General features: G+C 40.7%; 3 protein-coding genes and 1 long non-coding RNA gene across 4 annotated transcripts in view; 2 read left to right on the top strand and 2 right to left on the bottom strand.

Annotated features, from left to right (window-relative positions):
- LOC123773745 (uncharacterized) overlaps positions 1-11,006 on the bottom strand; it is a 38,793-nt gene extending 27,787 nt beyond the window's left edge. The window contains exons 1-2 of the mRNA XM_045767641.2: positions 10,759-11,006; positions 1,956-7,437 (exon numbers count right to left, since the gene is read on the bottom strand). Coding sequence (XP_045623597.2) covers positions 1,956-6,981 — 5,026 coding nt within the window. The 5' untranslated portion in view covers positions 6,982-7,437; positions 10,759-11,006. The remainder of the gene's footprint in view (positions 1-1,955; positions 7,438-10,758) is intronic.
- Positions 11,007-11,014: 8 nt separating this feature from the next.
- On the top strand, positions 11,015-12,514 carry LOC138356415 (uncharacterized). The gene has a single exon (XM_069312556.1). The coding sequence runs from the start codon at positions 11,015-11,017 to the stop codon at positions 12,512-12,514; it is 1,500 nt and encodes a 499-aa protein (XP_069168657.1).
- Positions 12,515-13,735: 1,221 nt separating this feature from the next.
- On the top strand, positions 13,736-17,682 carry LOC138356373 (uncharacterized). Its single transcript, XR_011224415.1, has 2 exons — positions 13,736-14,328; positions 17,086-17,682. It is a non-coding gene; the product is annotated as an uncharacterized lncRNA (long non-coding RNA).
- Positions 17,477-25,484, bottom strand: part of LOC123773746 (protein tramtrack, beta isoform) — a 208,807-nt gene continuing 200,799 nt past the window's right edge. Inside the window, exon 5 of the mRNA XM_045767672.2 lies at positions 17,477-25,270. Within this exon, the coding sequence (XP_045623628.1) occupies positions 25,019-25,270 (252 nt within the window). The 3' untranslated portion in view covers positions 17,477-25,018. The remainder of the gene's footprint in view (positions 25,271-25,484) is intronic.

Here is a 25,484-nt window from a genome sequence, read left to right as displayed (position 1 = left end):
GTACCTCGGGTCCATTTTGGGGCCAACCCTTTTTGTCATATACATTAATGACATGAGAATACAACAAGCGATATCAAATTTGCAGATGGCAAAGATTTATGGTAAAGTGGGAAATAATAATATTGAAATGCTACAAAGAGATCTACATTAACTCCACAAATGGTCAGAAGACTGGCAAATGCTTTTTAAATATTGACAAATGCAAGATCTTGCATGTGGGGCATAACCCATGCCACAACTACCAAATGAATGCTATTACATTACAGCAAATTGAAGAAAAGGACCTGGGAGTCAAAATGAATCACTCACTAAAAATTACACAACAGGTAGGAGCAGCAGTCAAAAAAGCTAAACAAACCCTTGGAATAATCAAGCGTACCTTTAACTTTAAGGAAAAGAAGGTAGTGATTCAACTGTGTAAATCTCTGGTGGGCCCCCATTTGGATTACTTTATCCAAGCATGGAGACCTCACTTTCAGAAGGACATAGCTGCTCTGGAGAAAGTGCAACACTGGGCAACAAAAGTCATTCCAGAGCGAAGTCATCTCTCAAAGCAGGAATGGTTGAGGGCCACAGGCCTAAAAGACTGCAAGCCAGGCATGACAGGGCAGATTTCATTGAAACTTTTAAAATTATGAAGTTGGAGGATATTGATCCTGACAATTTCTTCAAAGTCAGATAACACAAATAAGAAGCAACAGTTTCAATCACAACAAACCACAATGTAGGACTGAGAACAGGAGATGCTTTTTCACCGACAGGGTTATAAACCCATAGAACTGACTATCCACCAAATCTACAAATGTCAAAACTGTTTGGTTTTCAAAATCCCTCTGGAGAGGATCAAGGCAAATGGGGGAACCATCAACAAGTCCCTAGGCTTCCTGCCCTCGTCAAGGCCACTAGTGTTAGTGGCCCTCAGGTAAATCTCTTTAAGCTGTCTCCTGCAAGGTCCAAGTTGCTAGGGAGTCGGTGGAGAATTCCTCCTTGGCCTCATAGTCCAGAGTGAATAAATGCCACATTATGGATCGTGGAATAGGAGGAAAGAGGCCACATAAAACCTACAAATTATGTAGAAAAGTTTTAAAAGAATTCTTATACTGTAGAGATGTACAGGTGGTTCTGTTTAGAAAACTGTCACCTGAGGACCACATAAAGAACAATGTGCAAGGATTTGTATGCTATGCTTACAACTTTAGAAGTGCTTTTAAGTACAAGGATAGAGAAATTGTTAAAGAAATTGTTCATGACCTTTCTGAAACCAAAGTTGGAATATGCAGTGGTTGTATGGTGCCCCCGTCTCAGCAAGCACACAAACTGAAAAAGGTGTAATGATATGCAACTAAATGGCTCTGGGAACTGAAAAACAAGAGCTATAAGGAGAGGTTAGAGGTATTAAATATACTAAGCTAGAAGATAGAAGAGAGGTGATATGAACACTACATACAAAATATTAACAGGTATTGACAAAATTGAGAAAGAAGAGTTTTTGAAAACTGCAACTTCAAGAAGGAGGCAGGTTCAAACTAACGAAAAACCTGCAGAAAAAAATATTAGAAATTTCACTTTTGCAAACAGAGCGGTAGACAGTTGGAACAAGTGTGGTGGTGGTGGAGGCCAAAACCATCAGTAGTTTCAACGCCTTATCTGATAAATTACTGTACTGGGATGACAAGACACTACGAGTGCAGCTCTCATCCTGTAACTACACTTGGGTAATCACTAGAATTAGATTCACAATAAAGCACACCCTTTAATGTTAAACAGCTTATTTGGTGCCTTTGTGGAATATAATAGTTGACAAAATTATTGCTCAAAATACATACCAAAGGGCACTGCACAACAAAATTGTACATGATTTTGAAAAAAATTTTTAACCAATTTATAAATGACTAAAAATTTATAATTAAAAACCTGTTATCCTACCAAACTAAATAAAAAGAGTCAGCACTCACCTCTTTCTAGTTGTTTTTTCAAGAGTAAATCGTAAGCCGCAGCCTTCAACATATGCTGAAAACTTTCCAATTTTGTTACGATCTTGGTTTCACAATCATCTTGTATAATTTGTTTAAGTTTGCTCTTTTTATTATCATTACTTCTTTTAACATTTCCTGACCAAAACAAACTTTGGCACCTACACGAGTCTTTAATAGTGTGATAGAGCATGAGGTAGGAATCGTCAAAACTACGAGGTCTGTCATCTTTAATAGAACTTACAGGTATTTCTGTTAGTGTGTGAATGTCCGATTCAGAATTTGATCGTTTCATTTTCATCACACAGCACAAGAGGTTATCCATGGCTTTACTTTCATTAACCAAATCTGATGATACACCAGGCTTGAAAGAGTTCTGAGAAGAATTGTATGATCTGGATATTTTCACAGCTTTGTTTTGGTTATCTTCAAATTTCCTCTTTGAGGTGGCAAAGAAGCTTTGAGGTGGTTCATAGCTGGGATCATCTTCACGTTCTTCAAAAGCAATTCGTCCCCCTCTTCTCTTACGGCCCCGGCCACGAGAACGCCCCCTTCCAGTGTTAGACCTGCTTCGAACTCTCAACTTTGAACTTGCAGATTTTTCTTTTTCTGCCAATGAGAATGATTCTTTTTGTTGGAGAAATTCAAAGCATGTTGCACAGTTTTGAACTTTGCAAACTTTAACATGGTCCCTAAAAATAATTCCTAAACGTAGTCTTAATGCCTGGGTACGTAAAGCATTTAAGTCTCTCAGACTGAAGTAGCCTCTCTCAACAGCTTGAGGTGGAAGATTAAGTAACATAAGAATAGACTCTGGAAAATTTGGTAAGTGTAGTCTTAATTCATCTCTGAGAAGTTTACTAAACTTTTTATGAATATAGTCAGGGTAGGGTTTCTTCTTCAATATCTTGTGTCGAAGTTTCTGGACATAATCAGATTTTAAATTTTGGTCACTAATTATTTCATCAGTGGACACACCCTCTTCTTGTAACTTTACAGAAGTGTCCACATTATCTATACTGTTGGCCTTAGTATTTATTAATATTTTAACAGTTTCTGATGTTTTACCCTCAAATGCCACAGGCGCCTTTGTACTTAAAAATGCAGCAGACTTTACAGTGTTGCCTTTGGAAGCAATTGGATGAACATAGCTTTTTAGACAATATTTTGCAATTGGCCGTTTACCAGTAAAACTGCCAGCTTGAGCTGGGATTACAGAATTAGCACTGCATAGTGGTGCAGATGTATTCCAAGGTAGAATGTTAGGCACCAGTGATGGTGTACCAGATCCAGACACGATCTGTGCACCTGAACAGGCTGGGACCATCACGTAGAGCGATTCTATGGTTGAAGTTTGAGGAATGGGCACATGATACATTGGCTGAGTTATAACAGTTGTGGGAATTATAATTTTTCTTGCATCCTGGGACAGGATAACAGCATTTCTCTGTTCAGGGAGATTAGACACCAGAGCTGGAGTTTGAGATTTAACATTAGTCGTGATTGCAACAACTTGGGCCTCAGAGAAATTTTTCTTTGTTTGTTTGGTTAATGAAGGTATGTAACACTTTGTTTCTGGAGCTGGCATGAAAGATGCAATGCTTGTTGGAGCAGTTTTTGGAATAGAGATACTTAACCCAGTTCTTCCAACAGGCAAAACAAACTTAGAAGCTTCAGCCATATTATATGGCACCATTATTTTGTTAACTGTTGTAGCAATATCACCTGTAGAAACAGATGTTGCAGGAAGTATATTAGGCATAGGCTTTATCTGTGAACCTACTGCAATGCTACTCTCTATTTGCCGCATCTTATTGCTTGCATTTTTGTTTCTTGGGAGGTTAAATTTTTCAGGGTTAAATTCCTCTCTCCTAGGCCAAGATGTAGAGCCATCCTGGTTCTGCAGCCTCCTGTCTTTATCCAGAACAAAACGTAAGGGTCTTGGTTGTTTCTGTAATTTATTTTCAACTACTTGCCCACGGACAACACATTTAATTGGTCTGCTAGCTGGCCGTGTCTTGAATGACACGTTTCTTGGTATTCTTTTGCTTTGTAATTTAGTTTTTGTCTTGTCAGACGAGTTAATGCCAGAAACACTTTTAGGTCGAGTCCCTGACATCGACTGTGGTAATGAGGTCACTGTTCCAGATGAGGCAGCTTCATTTTTTCTTTTTGCCACTGGTTGATCATATAAAATTTCTATATCATCCTTTTCAGCTGATGAGGTAAAGTTGTCATTATCTATATCTTTAAAAATATCATCCATCAATGATTTATCATCAACTCCCATGTTCTTAGCTGAAAAATTTAACTCGTCAATCAAGGGATATGTACACGAGTTTTTACTACCATCAGTATCTACACCATGTTGTTCAGTCTCTTTGAAAAAAGAATCTAGCAAGTTATTAATATCATTAGGATTATATGCATCTATCGAATTATAAGGTTCAGACAAACTGCCGACTTGTGTTAAAGGCACTACTTCTAACTTGTCTGACGATTCATTACTGGAAATGTTAGGGTTCAGCTCCTTCAGTTTCGTGTGTGTTGGCTGCAGGTTGTTTTTTATAATTATATTCTCAGCATCTGCAGAAGTTACTAAATTTGAACCTTTTGCTAGCAAGAGAGGCACATTATCAATATCAGAATTAATGTCTGATGTCCAGTCACTTAACGTAGGAACTTCTGAATATCCAGTGGATAAACTTTCTGATGAGAACTTGGTCACAGCTAGCACTTCAGAGGTATAATTATTATCGGCACAACCAGAATGCACTTCATTGTCTGACTTCAATAAATTTTCAGACCACATGTTCTTGTTTAATTCCATACTGGCTTTGCTTTCTTTGTCAAATCCCAAAATGCTTGTTGAAAAGCTATCATCAACCTTTTGGAATTTGTCCATTAAACTACAATGATTTGTGTCAACATTTACATTTTCATCAATGCAGTTTTTAAGTAAATCATCCATACATGTCTCAATACAATAATTGCCCTTTCCATTACTAGATTTCATTTCATCAGCAACCATTTCTCTAGGGTTAGTAAGTGATTTAAAGTTGGAAGCAACTGATGGTTGTGGTGTTTGAAGGGTCCACACCACATTACTTGTGGAGACTTGAGATGCAACTGTTACATCAGAGGAATTTTCCTGCGAGGATAGTATTCCATTTCCAAATACCGATTTGTCACACACATTCTGAGCTGGTTTTATGATACCTGTTTCAAGGTGCCATGCTTCTGAACACGAAATAGCAGACGAGATGCTATCGGTAACATAATTTGTACTGCCATTAATTAAATTTGCAGTATCACTGGTTACACAAAATTCCTCAGAAACTTCAGTTTGATCCAAAAAATTTAAATCTGTAAATTTGTCATCCTTATTTACCTCAATGTGCTCTGGTAAATCTTGTAACATAAGATCTTCTAAACCCCTCAAGGAACTTTCGTTATCATGGTTGCTTGTGTTGAGAGAATTACTTGGAGAATAACTTTTTTGCTGGGTAAAGTAATCATCAGGAAATGATGCCGGTGCAGTCCTCACTGAATTTATTTTGCCAGAAGTTGAAAAACATTCAGTAAAGTCTGGAAGCCTTTCAGAGTTTTTCACATTCAAGTCAGATTGACCTGCTAAGTGGAAGGAATTACTAAGCTCAGCTGAACTTTTTTCAGGAGGTTTTAACACATTTTGAGGCACACACTCGTTAGCAGTATCACTGGTATAATTTTGATATGTGGACTTGTCCACATCTGGGGAAGGAAACAAATATTCAACATTATCTAAATTTGGAATAGTTTCCTTGGTACCATGACTGTGATGCAGATTGCCTAGCAAGCTTTCAAAATTATCATTTGATGAAGAAAAAAAGCCCTTGGATGAATTACTATCTCTAAGCTTTTGTAATTCCATTTGCTTGTTATGTTGTTTCCCGGTACTCAGCTTGTATACTTTAGGAATCATTTTTTTGTCATTTGACTGAAATACTTCAGGTCTTTCTTGTATCTTTTTAATGCTACAGCAGCCATCTTCCAAACACTTAACCTGGTATGTTTCATCTTTGGATTGTTTTAAGCATCCACCATACACATTAGAGCTTTCCGATAATGTATTTTGAACATTAAATGCCTTGCGTGTTGAATTTGAAAATATTTGTTGCGTGTCTTCCATGGAACCATTTCCAGAAAATGCCATGCTATTTAAACCAGGCAGAGTATATTTTAGTTTTTGACTGCCTTCATTACTGCACTTCCTTTTAGATAATATATTGATTGTATTTATTTTAATAGAGTTAGTGCCTGTATCAGCTAAACATCTATCATAAGGAAAGGATTTTTCTGAACTATTATTTGTGATGGGTTTGTTTGGTATATCTCTATAATTAATTATGTTGGAATGCAGAGTTTTATTTATTATGCTACCGGATTCATGACTTGCTTTACTTTGAGTTTTAAGTTTAATGGGTTCATAATTCACACATACACCACTTTGCTGATATGATGACCTTTCTAATACAAAGTCTGCCTCCCTCTTTCCTAACCTAGTATCATTAATATTCTTTTCTTCCATTATTCTTGATGAGGTTAACTTAACCAATTTGTTTCCAAAGGATCCAAATGAAAATGGCTTTTCTTGAAATTTTACTAAAGACTTTCCTTTCATACTTTCAACATCATTTCTATTATCCGTAACTTTTACCAGCAATACTTTATCGGGGCCAAACATACTAACCCCTTCAATATGGTTTGGAAAATTAACCTTAGGGTTGGAAGAGTCCCCCATTGCTATACAATGACTTGGTTTTCTGGTTAGTGTATGATTGGGTATAATTACTTGTTTACCACTATAGCTTGCAGGCTTAACTGTACTTGCATAGCTCAAGGGCAATGGTTTTTTTCTTAACGAATCCTTTCTAGTTTTCTTATTATCTTCTCTTTTTTGGACTTTATAAGCAGGCAAAGGGTCAGCATCACCACAAATGGAAACATTTTTTTCACTGAAACTCATAACTGCTGCAGTATATACAGTACTGTATTGTCAAACTTCATGAACTTGTTATGATACCTGTCTCCATATACATCATGGGTAGTAACTTTAATCATTTAAATTTTAAAACATTATTATCTTCACTTTGTTTCTGTACCATACAACATCCATATTATTTAATATATTTTTCCAAAAAGATTACTACAGTACTTTTTTGGGGAGTTAAACATTCAAGCGCAAAAGAAATTTTTTTACAACCTCCCTTAGTATCGTCTAGAGCTCATTCACTTATTATCTGGTCAAATATTCTTACATGTTAGGTAAAGTTTACTTTGGTTCTGTATAGTTGATGTCAAAGAGAGTCTAGATATAGCACTCATTTTCAAAGTTACTTTTAGCACTAATTGTGTGTTCACTGATCATCCATCTTCAGTCTTATAAACCCAATAAGTTGAAATCATTATGTATCAAGGTTGCCTGAAAGAAAATATATTTATTATTAATGTTTTACCAAATTAATAATGCAGTATAACAATTATCCAAAGCATTAATCTAATTACACAATTTTGTCATTCATATCCTTATGCAAGGCAATGCAATCACCACCATTACTGGGCCAAAGAAGAAAAAACATTTTGGCCATCTGATATCTACTTGCTTGCAATGAGGCAGAATATTAACAAACATTTATAAAAAAAATAAACGTGCACAGTACAGTATTGTTTACCAACCCTAGTGCTTGGCAAACCCTTCCGCACAAACTTACTGTAACCTCTGGTTTACCACACTATCTGGCATAACTAGCCATCTTATACATTCAAACTGCATGAATAAATGCTCAGTTAAGAGAAAGACTTTCAAGGGAACGCGCCAAGCCATTATGACTATATAGCACCTGGAAGGGGGTCAGGATAAGTATTTGGGATGGGACGGGGGTGAAAGAATGGTGCCCAACCACTCGGACGGTCGGGAATTGAACGCCGACCTGCATAAAGCGAGACCATCGCTCTACCACCCAGCCCAAGTGGATGGGCAAATGCTCAGTTAAGCTTCTATATATAATATCCAGACATCACATACTTATTCTGCTATAAATGAAAGTACAGCATTGTCTATGCTTGGTAATCGAAACCATATGGCGTTCACCCCATTCAAATTAGCCAAATATTCAATATTTATAAAAAAAAAAAATTACCAAGAATGTCCAAAAAATTATAAAATTTACACTTTCTTGCATCATAACTTGGTCACTTCCGCTGTTTCGCCTCGCATTTTCATCACTTATCGGCTTACTTCTATCATTTATTTGCACACAATAAGTACTAATTCATTCAAATTATTAAAAAATTCAGGTTTCTGGGATTCAGATTATGGTATACACCAAAAATTTTGTACAGTATATTAACTTTTTTCTAAACAAAAATTATCTCCTCCATCACATGTGTGATCATGCTTAAATTATGAGAATGAATGTACAGTAATTGGTTTTTAAGATACTGTACATCATTTTTTCATTCAGCATTTGCCTGGGAGTATAGTTTTAAGATACCTTTTCAGAGAATTGGAAAACATTGTGAATCTCACCAGCTCTTCTCCACAAACAATTCAGATACAGGATTGAACATCATTGGCTAATCAATTAGCAAACATCAATTTGCTAATGATACTAAAACAGGGTGGCAGTTTCAGACTCGATGGCAATGGAACAATTTACATGAACAGACATTTAATACTGACAAGACTGGCAAATGCCATTTAGTTAAGGGTTTCCAGCCCACTTTATGATATTAAGTCATTAATTATATCAGCTGAACAATATTGAAATTGTTAAATCTGACAGCAAAAAATAAAAAATAAAAAAGATCTGGATATGTTAATTAAATAATTGTAAAACTAAGACATACATTAGTTAACTTTAAATACAGTACATTAAAATTTGTTCATTTTAAAGTACAATATTTGAAATGTGTACATTTTCAAAATAAGGAAATGAAGCATTATTAATAAGACATTTTGGTTATGTAGTTAAATTTTGGGCACCATACTATAGAAGTTTGTTGAGTACAGTATGTGCAGAGAAAGATGGTTAATCCTAGGTTGCTGTAACCTCCCCTACAGATTAAATAACCATAATTTACATTCCCTTTAAAAAGGCAGAGTAATGTGGTGACAACTGAAGTATACAAATGGATAAAATGGTACAACAAAAGGATATTAATAAGGTGCTTTATATAAAAAATATATAAAACCATAGATATGAAGTGGGGCACTTTTTAAATTTAGAAAATATCTTGGTTAGTACAAGTTTGGGAATTGAGCTTTTTATTTATGGACCATACTGTAATATCACCGACAAAGTTAGCTGGATTGTTTCAAGCAAAGGTTAGTTATATATTAGCTCAAATCACCGATCTTTGGACAAAAAGCAATTCATATTTCAAAGGGCTGAAAAGAATACGACATTTTCTTGAGGTTATCTTGAGATGATTTCGGGGCTTTAGTGTCCCCGCGGCCCGGTCCTCGACCAGGCCTCCACCCCCAGGAAGCAGCCCGTGACAGCTGACTAACACCCAGGTACCTATTTTACTGCTAGGTAACAGGGGCATAGGGTGAAAGAAACTCTGCCCATTGTTTCTCGCCGGCGCCTGGGATCGAACCCAGGACCACAAGTCCAGCGTGCTGTCCGCTCGGCCGACCAGCTCCATTGCAAAACTTACTTTACTTATTGTTTATTTATATAAAAGATGGTACATTCAGTTGTTAAGAGTACATAACATTAGATGCATAGCATTTCGGGCAGAAGTATGGTACAAATCTAATCAGGCGACTTCATAACACTTGAATTAAAATGTAACAAAATTGAGACATCCACAGTTCTGTCACACATCGAAGTGTCTAGACAATAACGGGTGTTGCTCTGATGGCAAGACAATGCACCTGTAATGACTTGCTATTTAACATTCAAGGAGTTAAGGGTGCTGAATGCTGTCTGGGATTTAGTTTGTTAATGCTCATTTATGTTCAAATCAATCAAAATAAAAGGAGGCAAGGGTGAATGATTGAAGACGAGGAGAAAGGTATAAAGGGAGGGAAAGAGGGGGAAGAAAGGTAGGGGGTGGAGGGAATTATCAGGAGAAAGTGCAAAGCTATTACGACTGGATAGCACTTGATCTTTTAAGTTGCGATTGTGTAACCTAGGCATATTTGGGTTGTAGGGTTCCCCAGGCACAGATACCGTAGGTATGATGTCCTATGCACTGGTGCAGGCAAAAAAATTGTTTTGGACTAATGTCAGTCAGGATGGATGTGGTTGAAGTGGCACTACCTTGCATATGGGTCCAAGAGGTCTCCTGAACCTCCCATCTTTTACCCTTATATTTAACTTGTAAATTTACTAATTAAACCTCATTCACCTATCCAGTCTAGCAACATTATGTTCTCTTAAAATGAACTATAAACAGAGCTCAAACTCTCTATCGTAATTCATATTTATGTCATCAATGAAAAAAAACACAAACCACAAGGGTTGGTGACATTACACGGGCTACCTTGGTTAACCCAGACTGTAGAGATGACAAATACATCATTGTATAATACACTACTAGTATAAAATTTGAACTCTGCCGCCGCTTGTAAAATTACGTAAAAACTAGCAATATTTCTGGGGAGGAGGCCCCCATAGAGGCTGCAGCTGCCCTGTCTTAATAAACTAATCTTGATGTAGATGTACATTAAAAGTAACAAATTACCAGATAATGACTATGACTTAGAGCTAAAATATAATTTTGAGAAGCTTACTTGCCGGCGCGCCAGACGTCCCACCACAAGCCTCAACCATCACCAGCAGTCGTTATCTTGCTCTCCAGTTGTGATCACCTGAGGATAATCATCAGATAACCTGGTCCGAGAAAGGTTAAAGATGAGGAAGGTCAGGGAGCAGCGGTGGTGGGTGACCTGCCGTGACCGCTGCTGGAGGTGCTCTTGACCTGCTGGCCAGGAAAGTCGGGGCGGAGAGTGGGCAACCTTCCCGGGGCCGCCACACTCAGGCCCACAGATGGCGCCCACGACCAACACCTCCACCACTCTTCCTCCCCTACACCCACGACCAACACCTCCTCCACTCTTCCACCCTTACACCCACGACCAACACCTCCTCCACTCTTCCACCCTTACACCCACGACCAACACCTCCTCCACTCTTCCTCCCCTACACCCACGACCAACACTTCCTCCACTCTTCCACCCTTACACCCACGACCAACACCTCATCCACTCTTCCTCCCCTACACCCACGACCAACACCTCCTCCACTCTTCCACCCTTACACCCACGACCAACACCTCATCCACTCTTCCTCCCCTACACCCACGACCAACACCTCCTCCACTCCACTCCTACAACACCACCACCACTCTTCCACTCCTACACCCATTACCAACACCTCCTCCACCCCTACACCCACAACCAACACCACCTGCACTCTTCCACATACTACCAACACCTCCACTCTTCCACCCCTACACCCACTACCAACACTTCCTCCACTCTTCCACCCCTACACCCACTACCAATACCTCCTCCACTCTTCCACCCACTACCAACACCTCCTCCACTCTTCCACCCACTACCAACACCTCCTCCACTCTTCCACCCACTACCAACACCTCCACTCTTCCACCCCTACACCCACTACCAACACCTCCTCCACTCTTCCACCCACTACCAACACCTCCACTCTTCCACCCCTACACCCACTACCAACACCTCCTCCACTCTTCCACCCACTACCAACACCTCCTCCACTCTTCCACCCACTACCAACACCACTCTTCCACCCCTACACCCACTACCAACACTTCCTCCACTCTTCTACCCCTACACCCACTACCAACACCTCCACTCTTCTACCCCTACACCCACTACCAACACCTCCACTCTTCTACCCCTACACCCACTACTAACACCTCCACTCTTCCACCCCTACACCCACTACCAACACCTCCACTCTTCCACCCCTACACCCACTACCAACACCTCCACTCTTCCACCCCTACACCCACTACCAACACCTCCACTCTTCCACCCCTACACCCACTACCAACACCTCCACTCTTCCACCCCTACACCCACTACCAACACCTCCACTCTTCCACCCCTACACCCACTACCAACACCTCCACTCTTCCACCCCTACACCCACTACCAACACCTCCACTCTTCCACCCCTACACCCACTACCAACACCTCCACTCTTCTACCCCTACACCCACTACCAACACCTCCACCCCTACACCCACTACCAACACTTCCTCCACTCTTCCACCCCTACACCCACTACCAACACTTCCTCCACTCTTCTATCCCTACACCCACTACCAACACTTCCTCCACTCTTCCACCCCTACACCCACTACCAACACCTCCACTCTTCCACCCCTACACCCACTACCAACACTTCCTCCACTCTTCCACCCCTACACCCACTACCAACACCTCCACTCTTCCACCCCTACACCCACTACCAGCTCTTCCCAATGATATGCCAAATTTCTGAGTCCCTCCTCCGAGTCCTCGGTAGATTCTCAGACTATATCGACGTAACATTTGACCCGCTACATTTTTTGTCTGTGAATGTACGGCGTTGCTTCCTGGGTTTGCTATGCTTCATATAATGAGATTATTTGTTAGTTTCTTATCTCCGTTACTTCTGCAACTCCTATAATTCCAACATTTGCCGCAGTTACCTTTTGGTTGGATTTTACCCTGCATGATTTCATAAATTTTCTATACTCCACTTTTTTTTTTATTAACAAGCTTAGGTATATACAGCAATGTGCTACTACCCTATTCTATATGAAAGATTACACAGTGCTCTTGTCAGTTAAGTGTGCCACACCCTTCTTTCCGACACACGTACCACTCCCCTTCTTGTCCCTCGCATCTCCTATTGAGTGCCACACTGACACGGGAGTGCCACACACCCCTCCTGCCAGTTTTTTTTTATTATTTTCTACCACGGATGTGGCCACACATTTACAATGCTAACCAAACATATATACATTTTCTTCTGATATCTATGGACAGGGTTACAGATCTGTTAAACATATAGTTCAGGGATTTATTGAACAATCAACTACAGAAGGTGTTTGTAGTCCTTTTAAAATGCTAAGCTGAATTACATACATAAATACATGTATACCTGTTCCAAAACTAGGACACTCGCTCGTCAGTCATCGCCCTTCCGCCGCTTAGGGCTAGAAATAAAGAGGCCTCAGCTCCTCAACCCCCCCCCCCCCCCCCTAGCCAGAGAAGAACATAGGCCTCCCCCTCTCAGTGAGCGCTGCACCATTCAACCCCCCCCCCTCTCAGAGAAGACCATAGCCCTCCCTCTCAGTGAGCGCTGCACCATTCAACCCCCCAAAGAAGACCATAGCCCTCCCCTCTCAGTGAGCGCTGCACCATTCAACCCCCCAAAGAAGACCGTAGCCCTCCCCTCTCAGTGAGCGCTGCACCATTCAAACCTCAAAATAAGGCACAAGCAGGGGCCCTAAAGCTAGGGGGGGGGGGGGAGAGCAAGCACGTAAAATTAATTATTCACTTTTGTGTTTAAAAACAAAACACAAGGAAGATACAATTTTAAAGGAAATACATAAGTTATTTTGTATTTAAAAAGTTTTAAAGTAAGCTCATAAATATTAAAACAATAAAAGCATGTGTTTTTAAATAATTTGATTGTAAACGAAACATGAAAACAAAACGAAGCCATGTAAAAAATACATGAAAGAACTACAACAGCCTCTTTCATCTAGGCTTCATGCAAACAAATTTATCTATATATTCAATCTAACTTGATAGCCAACTGTGGAAGGTGTCTCAGAGAACGTGTCCTCGGCCGCTGCAGCAAGACTGTGTTCTAGCGGCCTCGGGGGGCGGTCTGCAGGAGCGGCCTCGAGGAGCTGTCTGCAGAAGCAGCCTGAAGGAGCGGCCTCGAGGAGCTGTCTGCAGAAGCAGCCTTAAGGGGCGGTCTGCAGGAGCGGCCTCGAGGAGCTGTCTGCAGAAGCAGCCTTAAGGAGCGGCCTCGAGGAGCTGTGTGCAGGAGCGGCCTCGAGGAGCTGTCTGCAGAAGCAGCCTCAAGGAGCGGCCTCATGGAGCGGTCTGCACAGCGGCTTCAAGGAGTGATCTGAAGGAGCGGCCTCATGGAGCGGTCTGCAGGAGCAGCCTCGAGGAATGGTCTGCAGGAGTGGCCTCGAGGAACGGCCTGCAGGAGCGGCCTCCAGGAGCAGTCTCAAGGAGCAGCCTCGAGGAGCAGCCTCAAGGAGCAGTCTGCAGGAGCGGCCTCAAGGAGCGGTCTTCAGGAGCGGCCTCAATGTGCGTGAAAATGGTATCATGGTGAGGTAGAACAATGTGATCTTGAACGTTAGGTAGAACGATTGTCATTGGCAATCATGAGTTTAGGTACATTTGTTAATGGTTAAGTTTCTTGACACTTGATTTTATCACACTGCTAGTGCTCATTATTTTTTTTGTATGTCTTTGAATGAAAGAAACTTGTATTATTTCTGTTTGCCAATGACGTCTGAGTACTTGTCTACAAATTCATTTTTTTTCACATACTGTGTCTGCATTGAGTTGTAATAATTGTTGTCAGAGGGAGCAGTCGCTCCCTCACTATGTACTGAGCAAAACTGATAAAATCTGTCATGTCATTCCAAATGAGCCATATCCTTCCCCACACAACTCAAAGAGAGCCACACCACCCTTCCGGTGCCTCACATCCTTCCCTCTCTAGCCAACACATTCTGAAGAGCAACATTCCTTCCTCAAGCCTCTCAGTGACAGCCACATCCCTCTCTCAAGCCTCACAGTGACAGCTACATCCCTCCTTCAAGCCTCCCAGTGACAGCCATATCCCTCCCTCAAGCCTCCCAGTGACAGCTACATCCCTCCTTCAAGCCTCCCAGTGACAGCTACATCCCTCCCTCAAGCCTCCCAGTGACAGCTACATCCCTCCTTCAAGCCTCCCAGTGACAGCTACATCCCTCCCTCAAGCCTCACAGTGACAGCCATATCCCTCCCTCAAGCCTCCCAGTGACAGCTACATCCCTCCTTCAAGCCTCCCAGTGACAGCTACATCCCTCCCTCAAGCCTCCCAGTGACAGCTACATCCCTCCTTCAAGCCTCCCAGTGACAGCCATATCCCTCCCTCAAGCCTCCCAGTGACAGCTACATTCCTCCTTCAAGCCTCCCAGTGACAGCTACATCCCTCCCTCAAGCCTCCCAGTGACAGCTACATCCCTCCTTCAAGCCTCCCAGTGACAGCTACATCCCTCCTTCAAGCCTCCCAGTGACAGCTACATCCCTCCCTCAAGCCTCCCAGTGACAGCTACATCCCTCCCTCAAGCCTCCCAGTGACAGCTACATCCCTCCTTCAAGCCTCCCAGTGACAGCTACATCCCTCCCTCAAGCCTCCCAGTGACAGCTACATCCCTCCTTCAAGCCTCCCAGTGACAGCTACATCCCTCCTTCAAGCCTCCCAGTGACAGCTACATCCCTCCCTCAAGCCTCCCAGTGACAGCTACATCCCTCCCTCAAGCCTCCCAGTGACAGCTACATCCCTCCTTCAAGCCTCCCAGTGACAGCTACATCCCTCCTTCAAGCCTCCCAGTGACAGCTACATCCCTCCCTCAAGACTCCCAGTGACAGCTACATCCCTCCTTCAAGCCTCCCAGTGACAGCTACATCCCTCCCTCAAGCCTCCCAGTGACAGCTACATCCCTCCTTCAAGCCTCCCAGTGACAGCTACATCCCTCCTTCAAGCCTCCCAGTGACAGCTACATCCCTCCCTCAAGCCTCCCAGTGACAGCTACATCCCTCCCTCAAGCCTCCCAGTGACAGCTACATCCCTCCTTCAAGCCTCCCAGTGACAGCTACATCCCTCCCTCAAGCCTCCCAGTGACAGCTACATCCCTCCTTCAAGCCTCCCAGTGACAGCTACATCCCTCCTTCAAGCCTCCCAGTGACAGCTACATCCCTCCCTCAAGCCTCCCAGTGACAGCTACATCCCTCCCTCAAGCCTCCCAGTGACAGCTACATCCCTCCTTCAAGCCTCCCAGTGACAGCTACATCCCTCCTTCAAGCCTCCCAGTGACAGCTACATCCCTCCCTCAAGCCTCCCAGTGACAGCTACATCCCTCCTTCAAGCCTCCCAGTGACAGCTACATCCCTCCCTCAAGCCTCCCAGTGACAGCTACATCCCTCCTTCAAGCCTCCCAGTGACAGCTACATCCCTCCTTCAAGCCTCCCAGTGACAGCTACATCCCTCCCTCAAGCCTCCTAGTGACAGCTACATCCCTCCCTCAAGCCTCACAGTGACAGCCACATCCCTCCCTCAAGCCTCCCAGTGACAGCCACATTCCTTGCTCTCTTCCACACACCTCCCAGTGAGAGTCACACACTCCCTTTCACAAACCTCCAAGTGAGACTCACCTCCACTCACAAACATCCTAGTGAGAGCCACAGCTCTGTTTTCTTCCCCACTCATCTCTCTCCCTCCCTCACACATTCCAATGTTCCAGTGAGAGAGGGGTATGGCTCTCACTGTTGAAATGTGGGAGAGGGAGGGGGAATAGTTCTCACTTTGAGGTATGGCGGAGAGAGAAGCGAAGGGAAAGGAAGGATGTGGCTCTCACTGAGGTGTGGGGTAAGGAGGTATGTGGCTCTTATTGAGATGTGGTGGAGGGAGGGATATGGCTCTCACTGTGAGGCATGGGGAGGGGAGAGATATGGCTCTCACTATGAGGTGTGGGGGAATGAGGGATGTGGCTCTCACTGTGAGGTGTGGGGGGAAGGAGGGATGTCTCTTACTGTAAGGGTTGGGAGAGGGGTGTGGCTTTCACTGTGAGGTGTGGAGGAGGGAGAGAGGGAGGGGTGTGGCTCTCCCTTAGTGATCTGTCATATAAGATTTTGAAGCTTTGATAGTTTTGGTATTTACCGCACTACCCTCTCATATTATTAAAATTATGTGCGCATTTTTGTGCAACTGTGCATGTTAATTTTCAAGTTATTACTCAAGGTCCTCACCATTCCTGATGATGTGTTAACAAATATTTTCATATCTGCCAACAGAAGACTATATATAGTCTAGTTAGAAAAGGAACCTTCCATTCACCTGGGCTCTAGGAAACTGGACCCGTGGACCCCACCCGCCTGAGGTCGAAGCTCTATCTATTGAGTAGTTTTAATAAGGAAATATTTTATAAGAGGTGCCTTCCTTACACTGCCATGCACCAGCCTCAACAATTTCAAGCCAGTACATAAAACACATTCTGCAATTATCACATAGGCACCATAACAAAACATAATAACATTCCTATGAAAACCATGAAGTATCCTTTCCAATAGAACCTAATTGTTGTGATAAGTCTATTTTTAGTTAATTAATGTAACTAGTGGTACAAGGTAGTTTGAGTCATATGGTGAAAATGTTGGTAAGGAATCAAGGTCAACAAAATGTACATTTAAGATATTCTTTATTCATTTCAGTCTTCAAATTTTAGACAGCCTGCTTCACATTTTTACTTAAGGCTATTCTTCAGATAAAGGTAATCCTTATTTAGTATGACATGGATGGCATACAAGCATTTTGAGTTCTTTTGCACCAACTCTGTAATGCTCTTGGCAAATATTCTTATAATTACATGCAGTCTTATTAATCTATCTAGAGCCCCAGTGTCTTACTTCTTCCCAGAAGCTCCATGGCCACAGCACAAATTTCTCCAAGGGGCTCTATCTCCACATAAGTCTTAAATCTAAATTACAAATGATTTTGAGCAAAAAACAGGGAATAGAAAATAATGGGTGAACACAGAAATCAGCATAAATATTCATTTCAGTAGTAGAACTACATGTAAAATTCCTTAATAAGTTACAGTATCTACCAGTAATATAAAAATTAAATTATGAAAATCGTAACCATGTACATATTGAGCTTGGGCCACTGTAATTAACTAACATAACTGAGAATTACTGTGTTGAGGGGTGTGAAAATCCAACACCGGTCTTGGATAAAAGGACAATGCATCTTGGTCACCACCTAACTTACCATAACTCAACAACAAATTATGAAGGTACAGTAATATAGCCTCAAATTTGCATATATCTAGTGGATAATGTATTTTTAGACATACAGTACATAGCTAAATAATATTAATGATTTATAACAGTAATACATTACAAAAATTATGAAACCAATTACATTGAGAAAATCATTTGGAGAAATGCGGGAATTTGAACCAACGTTCAAATTCTAGTGTACTTTGAGTACCAATTACATTATTAATTTCCACTAAGTTGGAGCTGTGTCTGCAAAGTGAGAACTGTGGAAGCCAATGACAAAAGACATGATTGAAGTTATATTGAATTGTTAAGTTTTTATGTTTAGAGTACCTAACACAGGGCAGTATTACTAGACTCTAACAGCCATAGCTGGCCTACTTTACCACTCTTGTTTATGAAAAAGATTAAGGTGAATAAGTATAGGGTCAACATATCAGAATTTTTCTTTTAATTTACCAAGTTATGGTACTGCAGCTTCCATATTTGTCTGAAAAAGAAACCTAATACATCTGTACTTTTTTATCTTATAGTTTTGCAAGTGTTCATCCATAGTGTTTCCACCATCACATCAAATAACTTTGGCACACATGTAACTTTGTATATTATAAATACATACAAAATAACAGTCAAAGTAAACCAAATAAAACTAAATTTATGAATGAACAATGGTAATGCAAACAAAAATAATGCAACTAATTTGTTCTTCAGAGTTATTTTTGGAGAGAGTGCACTGAGTGTACTTTAATATAAACACAAATTGTCAGCTCCTCTTGCATGGCTTGGCCAAACATACTGATATATGCTACACCATCAGCTATATTAACTTACAAAAATTATTTTTTTAATAGATAAGGAAATATGTATTTATATATATAACATGCTATTTACTGCATGCAAATAATTGTAGTGACAGAACATCAGGTACAGCTTTAGATATAATTCTTCCCTGTTTTAAAAGTTTATTTTCTTTTATATTCTTGCAGGCAGGATGTCAATTGATGTTGGTCAGTATAGTAGTGGACATGTGAACAAAAATCCAGAAAGACAACCACTCCCTTACAAATTGTTCTCCTGCCATACTCACACAGGTGTGATCTTTACAGTCACATCTGGAGGCCTGCTTTATTGTCTCCACTGGCACAGTCACACCTGGAGGCCTGTTTTATTGTCTCCATTGTCACAGTCACACCTGGAGGCCTGCTTTATTGTCTCCACTGGCACAGTTGCACCTGGAGGCCTGCTTTATTGTCTCCACTGGCACAGTTGCACCTGGAGGCCTGCTTTATTGTCTCCACTGGCACAGTCACACCTGGAGGCCTGTTTTATTGTCTCCATTGTCACAGTCACACCTGGAGGCCTGCTTTATTGTCTCCACTGGCACAGTTGCACCTGGAGGCCTGCTTTATTGTCTCCACTGGCACAGTTGCACCTGGAGGCCTGCTTTATTGTCTCCACTGGCACAGTCACACCTGGAGGCCTGTTTTATTGTCTCCATTGTCACAGTCACACCTGGAGGCCTGCTTTATTGTCTCCACTGGCACAGTTGCACCTGGAGGCCTGCTTTATTGTCTCCACTGGCACAGTTGCACCTGGAGGCCTGCTTTATTGTCTCCACTGGCACAGTCACACCTGGAGGCCTGTTTTATTGTCTCCATTGTCACAGTCACACCTGGAGGCCTGCTTTATTGTCTCCACTGGCACAGTTGCACCTGGAGGCCTGCTTTATTGTCTCCACTGGCACAGTTGCACCTGGAGGCCTGCTTTATTGTCTCCACTGGCACAGTCACACCTGGAGGCCTGCTTTATTGTCTCCACTGGCACAGTTGCACCTGGAGGCCTGCTTTATTGTCTCCATTGTCACAGTCACACCTGGAGGCCTGCTTTATTGTCTCCACTGGCACAGTTGCACCTGGAGGCCTGCTTTATTGTCTCCATTGTCACAGTCACACCTGGAGGCCTGCTTTATTGTCTCCACTGGCACAGTTGCACCTGGAGGCCTGCTTTATTGTCTCCATTGTCACAGCCACACCTGGAGGCCTGCTTTATTGTCTCCACTGGCACAGTTGCACCTGGAGGCTTGCTTTATTGTCTCCACTGTCACAGTCATACCATCACACTATACTTTCAGTTTTAAAAGTCAAGTGTACGAATAGTCTAGAGCATCATCTCGTTTCTCTTATTACTCCTGCTACTAGATTATCTATCTATCTCTCTCTCTCTCTCACTCTCACTCTCACTCTCACTCTCACTCTCTCTCTCTCTCTCTCCCTCTCCCTCTCCCTCTCCCTCTCCCTCTCTCTCTCTCTCCCCCTCTCCCTCCCTCCCTCCCTCCCTATCTCTCTCTCATTGTTTCTTTCTCTTTCTTTATTTATTGTGCCTGTACAGTATGATATTTCCTGCACTGTTCTACTTTCAAATAAACTATAAACAGCTTACTGAGGTCCTGTAATATTAAGTAGCAAGTTCTTTTTTAATATGATGGCCACATGAAGCGGGGGCAATCTTTAATGAAGGAAATTTGAATGCCCGATGAAGATTTTTCAGGAAGGCACCCAGTCAAGAAGGGAGGTCATCAGAGAAAAAGGAAAGGAAAAAAGATGTATCCAGAGTGATTGTTGTCTTGAACAGTTTACTGTACATTCTTGAGTCAAATTTTGATTTTTTAAATAGGTTTATTTTTAACAGTGAATTTTTAGTTCATCTGTAATGTAAATTGGGAAATAAATACTGTAAATAAATAAATACTGTACATACAAAAATAAATACATAAATACAATAATATAAAACGATTAATGATAATTACAATAGAAGCAGATAAATGTTGACATGCACATTTCCTGTCATTCTGTACGGTATATAATATTCTTATGTTTTGTGTAAATTTTGGTTCAGCTATTAATCCTGTGATATGATTAGGGAATTTAAATGCATTTAGGAAAAAACTGATAGAAAAATACTGCATGTCATACATTTGAAAGAAAAAGTCTGCAAGATCATCCAATTCACAGTCATCGTGTGATCCTGAAATGCAGCAAATATTTGATCAGAAATATATGAGATCATATATATGTCTCAATTATATGATCAGAACTGATCATCCCACACCATGTGTAAAAGTTATGTCATATATCCGATGGAAGTACAGGTACCTCAATCAGTATATAATACACCAGACAGAGGTACAGTACCTCAAATAGTGTATCATACACCAGAGGCTCCACGAACATTATGTCACATAAGTACAGTAAAAGGCATGCTACACATCCAACAGATACCACAAATAGCATGCACACACAAGGCACGAATACTGTGCTGCAAACAGTACGCCACACACCACATAAAGGTGGTTACTTATTAGTGATTGCCAGGAGTGTGGTATAGCTCTTTACACCATGCAAATGATATGCCAAACAGAAGACGGGACACCGCGAGCGTAGCTCTCATCCTGTAACTACACTTAGGTAATTACCACATGTAAGTAGTGCATATGTATGCTACACACCACATGCAAGTAGCACATATGGTATGCTACACACCACATGCAAGTAGCACATATGGCATGCCACGCACCACATGCAAGTAGCACATATGGCATGCCACACACCACATGCAAGTAGTACATATGGCATGCCACACACCACATGCAAGTAGTACATATGGCATGTCACACACCACATGCAAGTAGTACATATGGCATGTCACACACCACATGCAAGTAGTACATATGGCATGCCACACACCACATGCAAGTAGTACATATGGCATGTCACACACCACATGCAAGTAGTACATATGGCATGCCACACACCACATGCAAGTAGTACATATGGCATGCCACACACCACATGCAAGTAGTACATATGGCATGTCACACACCACATGCAAGTAGCACATATGGCATGCCACACACCACATGCAAGTAACACATATGGTATGCCACACACCACATGCAAGTAGTACATATGGCATGCCACACACCACATGCAAGTAACACATATGGTATGCCACATACCAAACACAAGTACTGTACATATCACAAATGATATACAGTGTACTTGTACTACACAAATGACATGTGTACTTAAATGGTCATGCAACATAACAAATACTGTAAAGCTTCTGCTAATGGAATATCAAACGCCAGACACAAGCATTGCATATGGTATGCCACACACTAGAGGTACCACAAATGGTATGTTGCAAGTCAAACAATATGCCACACATCACAGGTATTGCAAATGACATGTCACACAGCAGACTTAAATATCACAAACAGATGCAACATATACTGGTACCAAGAGCATCTCAAACAACATATCACACACCATACACAAGGACTGTATTGCAAGTAGAAAGCCACACACCATACATAGGTACTTCAAATGTCGTGTCACACACCAGAAACATGTTTTTTAAACAGCACCTAATACGCCCATCTGGAAAATATTATGGACGGACAGACGGATGGACAGTGTTTTATTTGTTCTACTTATTTTTAACAGGTGCTTACAACATTACACACCAGAGAACTTGTTAATAATATTTCAGAAATTTGGCTCAAAATTTCATGGTTGTGACTTTAAATTTTAAAGTTGCAACTTGAATTTATTATGTGACAATTCTCTCATTTGAGATACTATATATGTCTATGTAAAATTTCAAGAAAATGTCTATTGACTGAAAATTTATAAACCAGACACAAAAATACTAATAGAAGGACTAACTTAATATATAAAATCAATAACACCCAATATTTTGGTCAAACCAAGTATTGTATATAAAGGAGAATTTTGAGTTTGGCAAGACAGGGGAGACAATGAGAAGTAACTATCTTGCAATGGAGGTAAGTAACCTTAACAATTAGAGTTCATACTGATTCAGAGGAGTCCATTCTCGAAACATGTGGCTTAATGCATTAACAGTTGGTTAATGCTGTCTTCTGCAGACATGAGTCACATCTGTAGTGTGAATTGTGCACACATATGAGTGCATGAAAGGAATAGTCCATCTGATGACCAAACCTCACACCAGATGATGAGGAGATGACGACGTTTCGTCAGTCCTGGACCATAATCAAGTCGATTGTGTGATTGACGTCGTCTCCTCTCTTCTGGTATGTGATTTGGTCATCATATCTACAGCCATGTTATTGTGACTCATCGTCTGCAATAGTCCATCTAGACTATAATACCTGTGGCTGACTTGTTTCAATTAACTGCAAGGAGAGGCTGGACAAGCTGTAGGAGAGAGTCAGGGTGATGAGATACACACAGACTATAAGTGATATGCAGAAACAAATGATTTTATGTTAATCCCTGAAATGGATTACTGTTGATTATTAGTTATCTAATTAAAAAGCATAATTAATTTTGAACAGTAAAAAAATGCACAGTGCTGGTTCAGTATTTTGTTCAATATATTTAATTTTGATTTTTTGAGGGTGGGAGGATTGTCCAAGATAATCTGAATATGGCTACTCATTACAACTTTACTGGCATCAAAGTTTGTGTAGTTTGTTATATTTACCATCACAAATAGGTGTATAATGAAGTGTTAATTTGGTTGTAACATATTCTGTAGCATTTCAGAATGAGCTCTGGAAACTCATAAGGTTTGTGTACTTGAAATAAATGTCATAGCAATATGATCTACTCATTGAGATAGTTGATTACATATTAATCTTATGCCTTTGACTAGGGAAGAGAATGAAATACTGTAGCGTTACAAACTTATTTACTACTGAGGCATTACTTACCTCAAACATTTTTCTCTAGTTTATGGCAGTGAACTAAAACTGATGGGATTCACTACAGTATATAACTTTTGGAGTAGAAGAAGATACAGATATGTGACTGCTGCATCTTTACCTTCCCTTCCACCCGGCCACTCCAGCATCAGAGTTAAAGATATATAAAAATCTATCTTCAACTTTTCAGATTTCACAAAATAAACATCACAGCCTTCATTATGTCTTGATTTTTATTAATACAAATTTTTACATGAAAGCTGCACCATAGATGTCATGTTAAGATCGACTACTTCATAGATGAAGATACCATATCAGAATAAACAATGTTAACTGTTCATGGCCTATATTACTATGTCAGATCAATAATGCTGCAACAATACCTAAATACTGTATAGAATAGTTTTTTTTACCTTTCAGAGGTGTTTATGGCTGCAAGAGGTGAAGACAATCACTAATGGAGAAATATCAGGATCAGAATAATTTAGCAATTACTGATCACTCTCAATGCTTTTCATGCCAAAGAAGTAGCAGGTCGACACTTCTTATACGAGAATGTAAACATGTCTGTAACAAATCCACAAGGGCCGTGACGAGGATTTGTTCATTTGATGCATCGCATTATTGTGATCTCTGTGAGTGATGTCTGTAACAAATTTATGATGACATTACAAAAACAAATGTGGGATAAAACTTATCCAGTGTTTTGTCCACCTTACAATTGAGCTTGGGGCTTTACAAATGTGAGCATACTCAGATTTACACTTTTCTTTATATCAGCTTAAAACACGTTCATTTCCTCATAAATTATTGCTAAGTTTTCCCTAAATAATCTTGTCAAGACATCACATAATGTGTCATGTTTCAAAAACTAAAAGTTATTCATTTATCTGAGCCCATTTACATTTGTCTGTTATACAATTATAGTACTGCAAAAATTATATAAAATAAGCCCTTAAATTATGTGGCTCTACATTAACAATATTTCATGAATTAAATCTATAGCTGTCCAAATCAGATTAAAGATAACTTATGAAACAAATACATAAATAACAATTGTCAGATAAGTAGTAATTTAATAATAAGGTTAAATACAGTTAAAAATTTCTATGTTTAAAATGAGCATAGTATGATGAAGACAAGTGAGTAACTGTAAACATGCTACAGTATATGATGGATCATCAACAGCTACATTATTTAATAGGGAGGACTGAGGGACACTATTCCTGGAGGCTCTGGCAAAATAGCATGAAGTGACTGGGAAAGATTATGCTTCAATACATGTCGCTTTAAAACATCTTTGCGGGCAAAAGCCTTAGTGCAGACTGGACATGAGTACGGCCTATAATTTGCTTGTGATGCAAGGTGACGCTGAAGATTGGAACGATTACTAAAGGACTTGTCACAACATCGACATCGGAGACTAAATCGAAGTGCGTCACAATCCATCTGTAAAGAGCAATAAAACAGGATTAGCATAAATAATTATGAAATGAAGATAAGTTTCAAGCCAATTTTTTCTTGTATATAAATTTAATGCTTACTTTATTTGGTGATAGCCATCTGTAGAATCTTCAGAGTAGAGTTAATTTGCTTTGAGACAGCACTTGAATCATTTGCAAAGTTCCACATGCTCCTTTGGCTATCACATAGGAGAAAGAGA

Source organism: Procambarus clarkii, chromosome 72 (genome assembly GCF_040958095.1).
Source record: "Procambarus clarkii isolate CNS0578487 chromosome 72, FALCON_Pclarkii_2.0, whole genome shotgun sequence".
NCBI lineage: Eukaryota > Metazoa > Arthropoda > Malacostraca > Decapoda > Cambaridae > Procambarus > Procambarus clarkii.
This window is presented reverse-complemented; position numbering and strand designations above follow the sequence as displayed.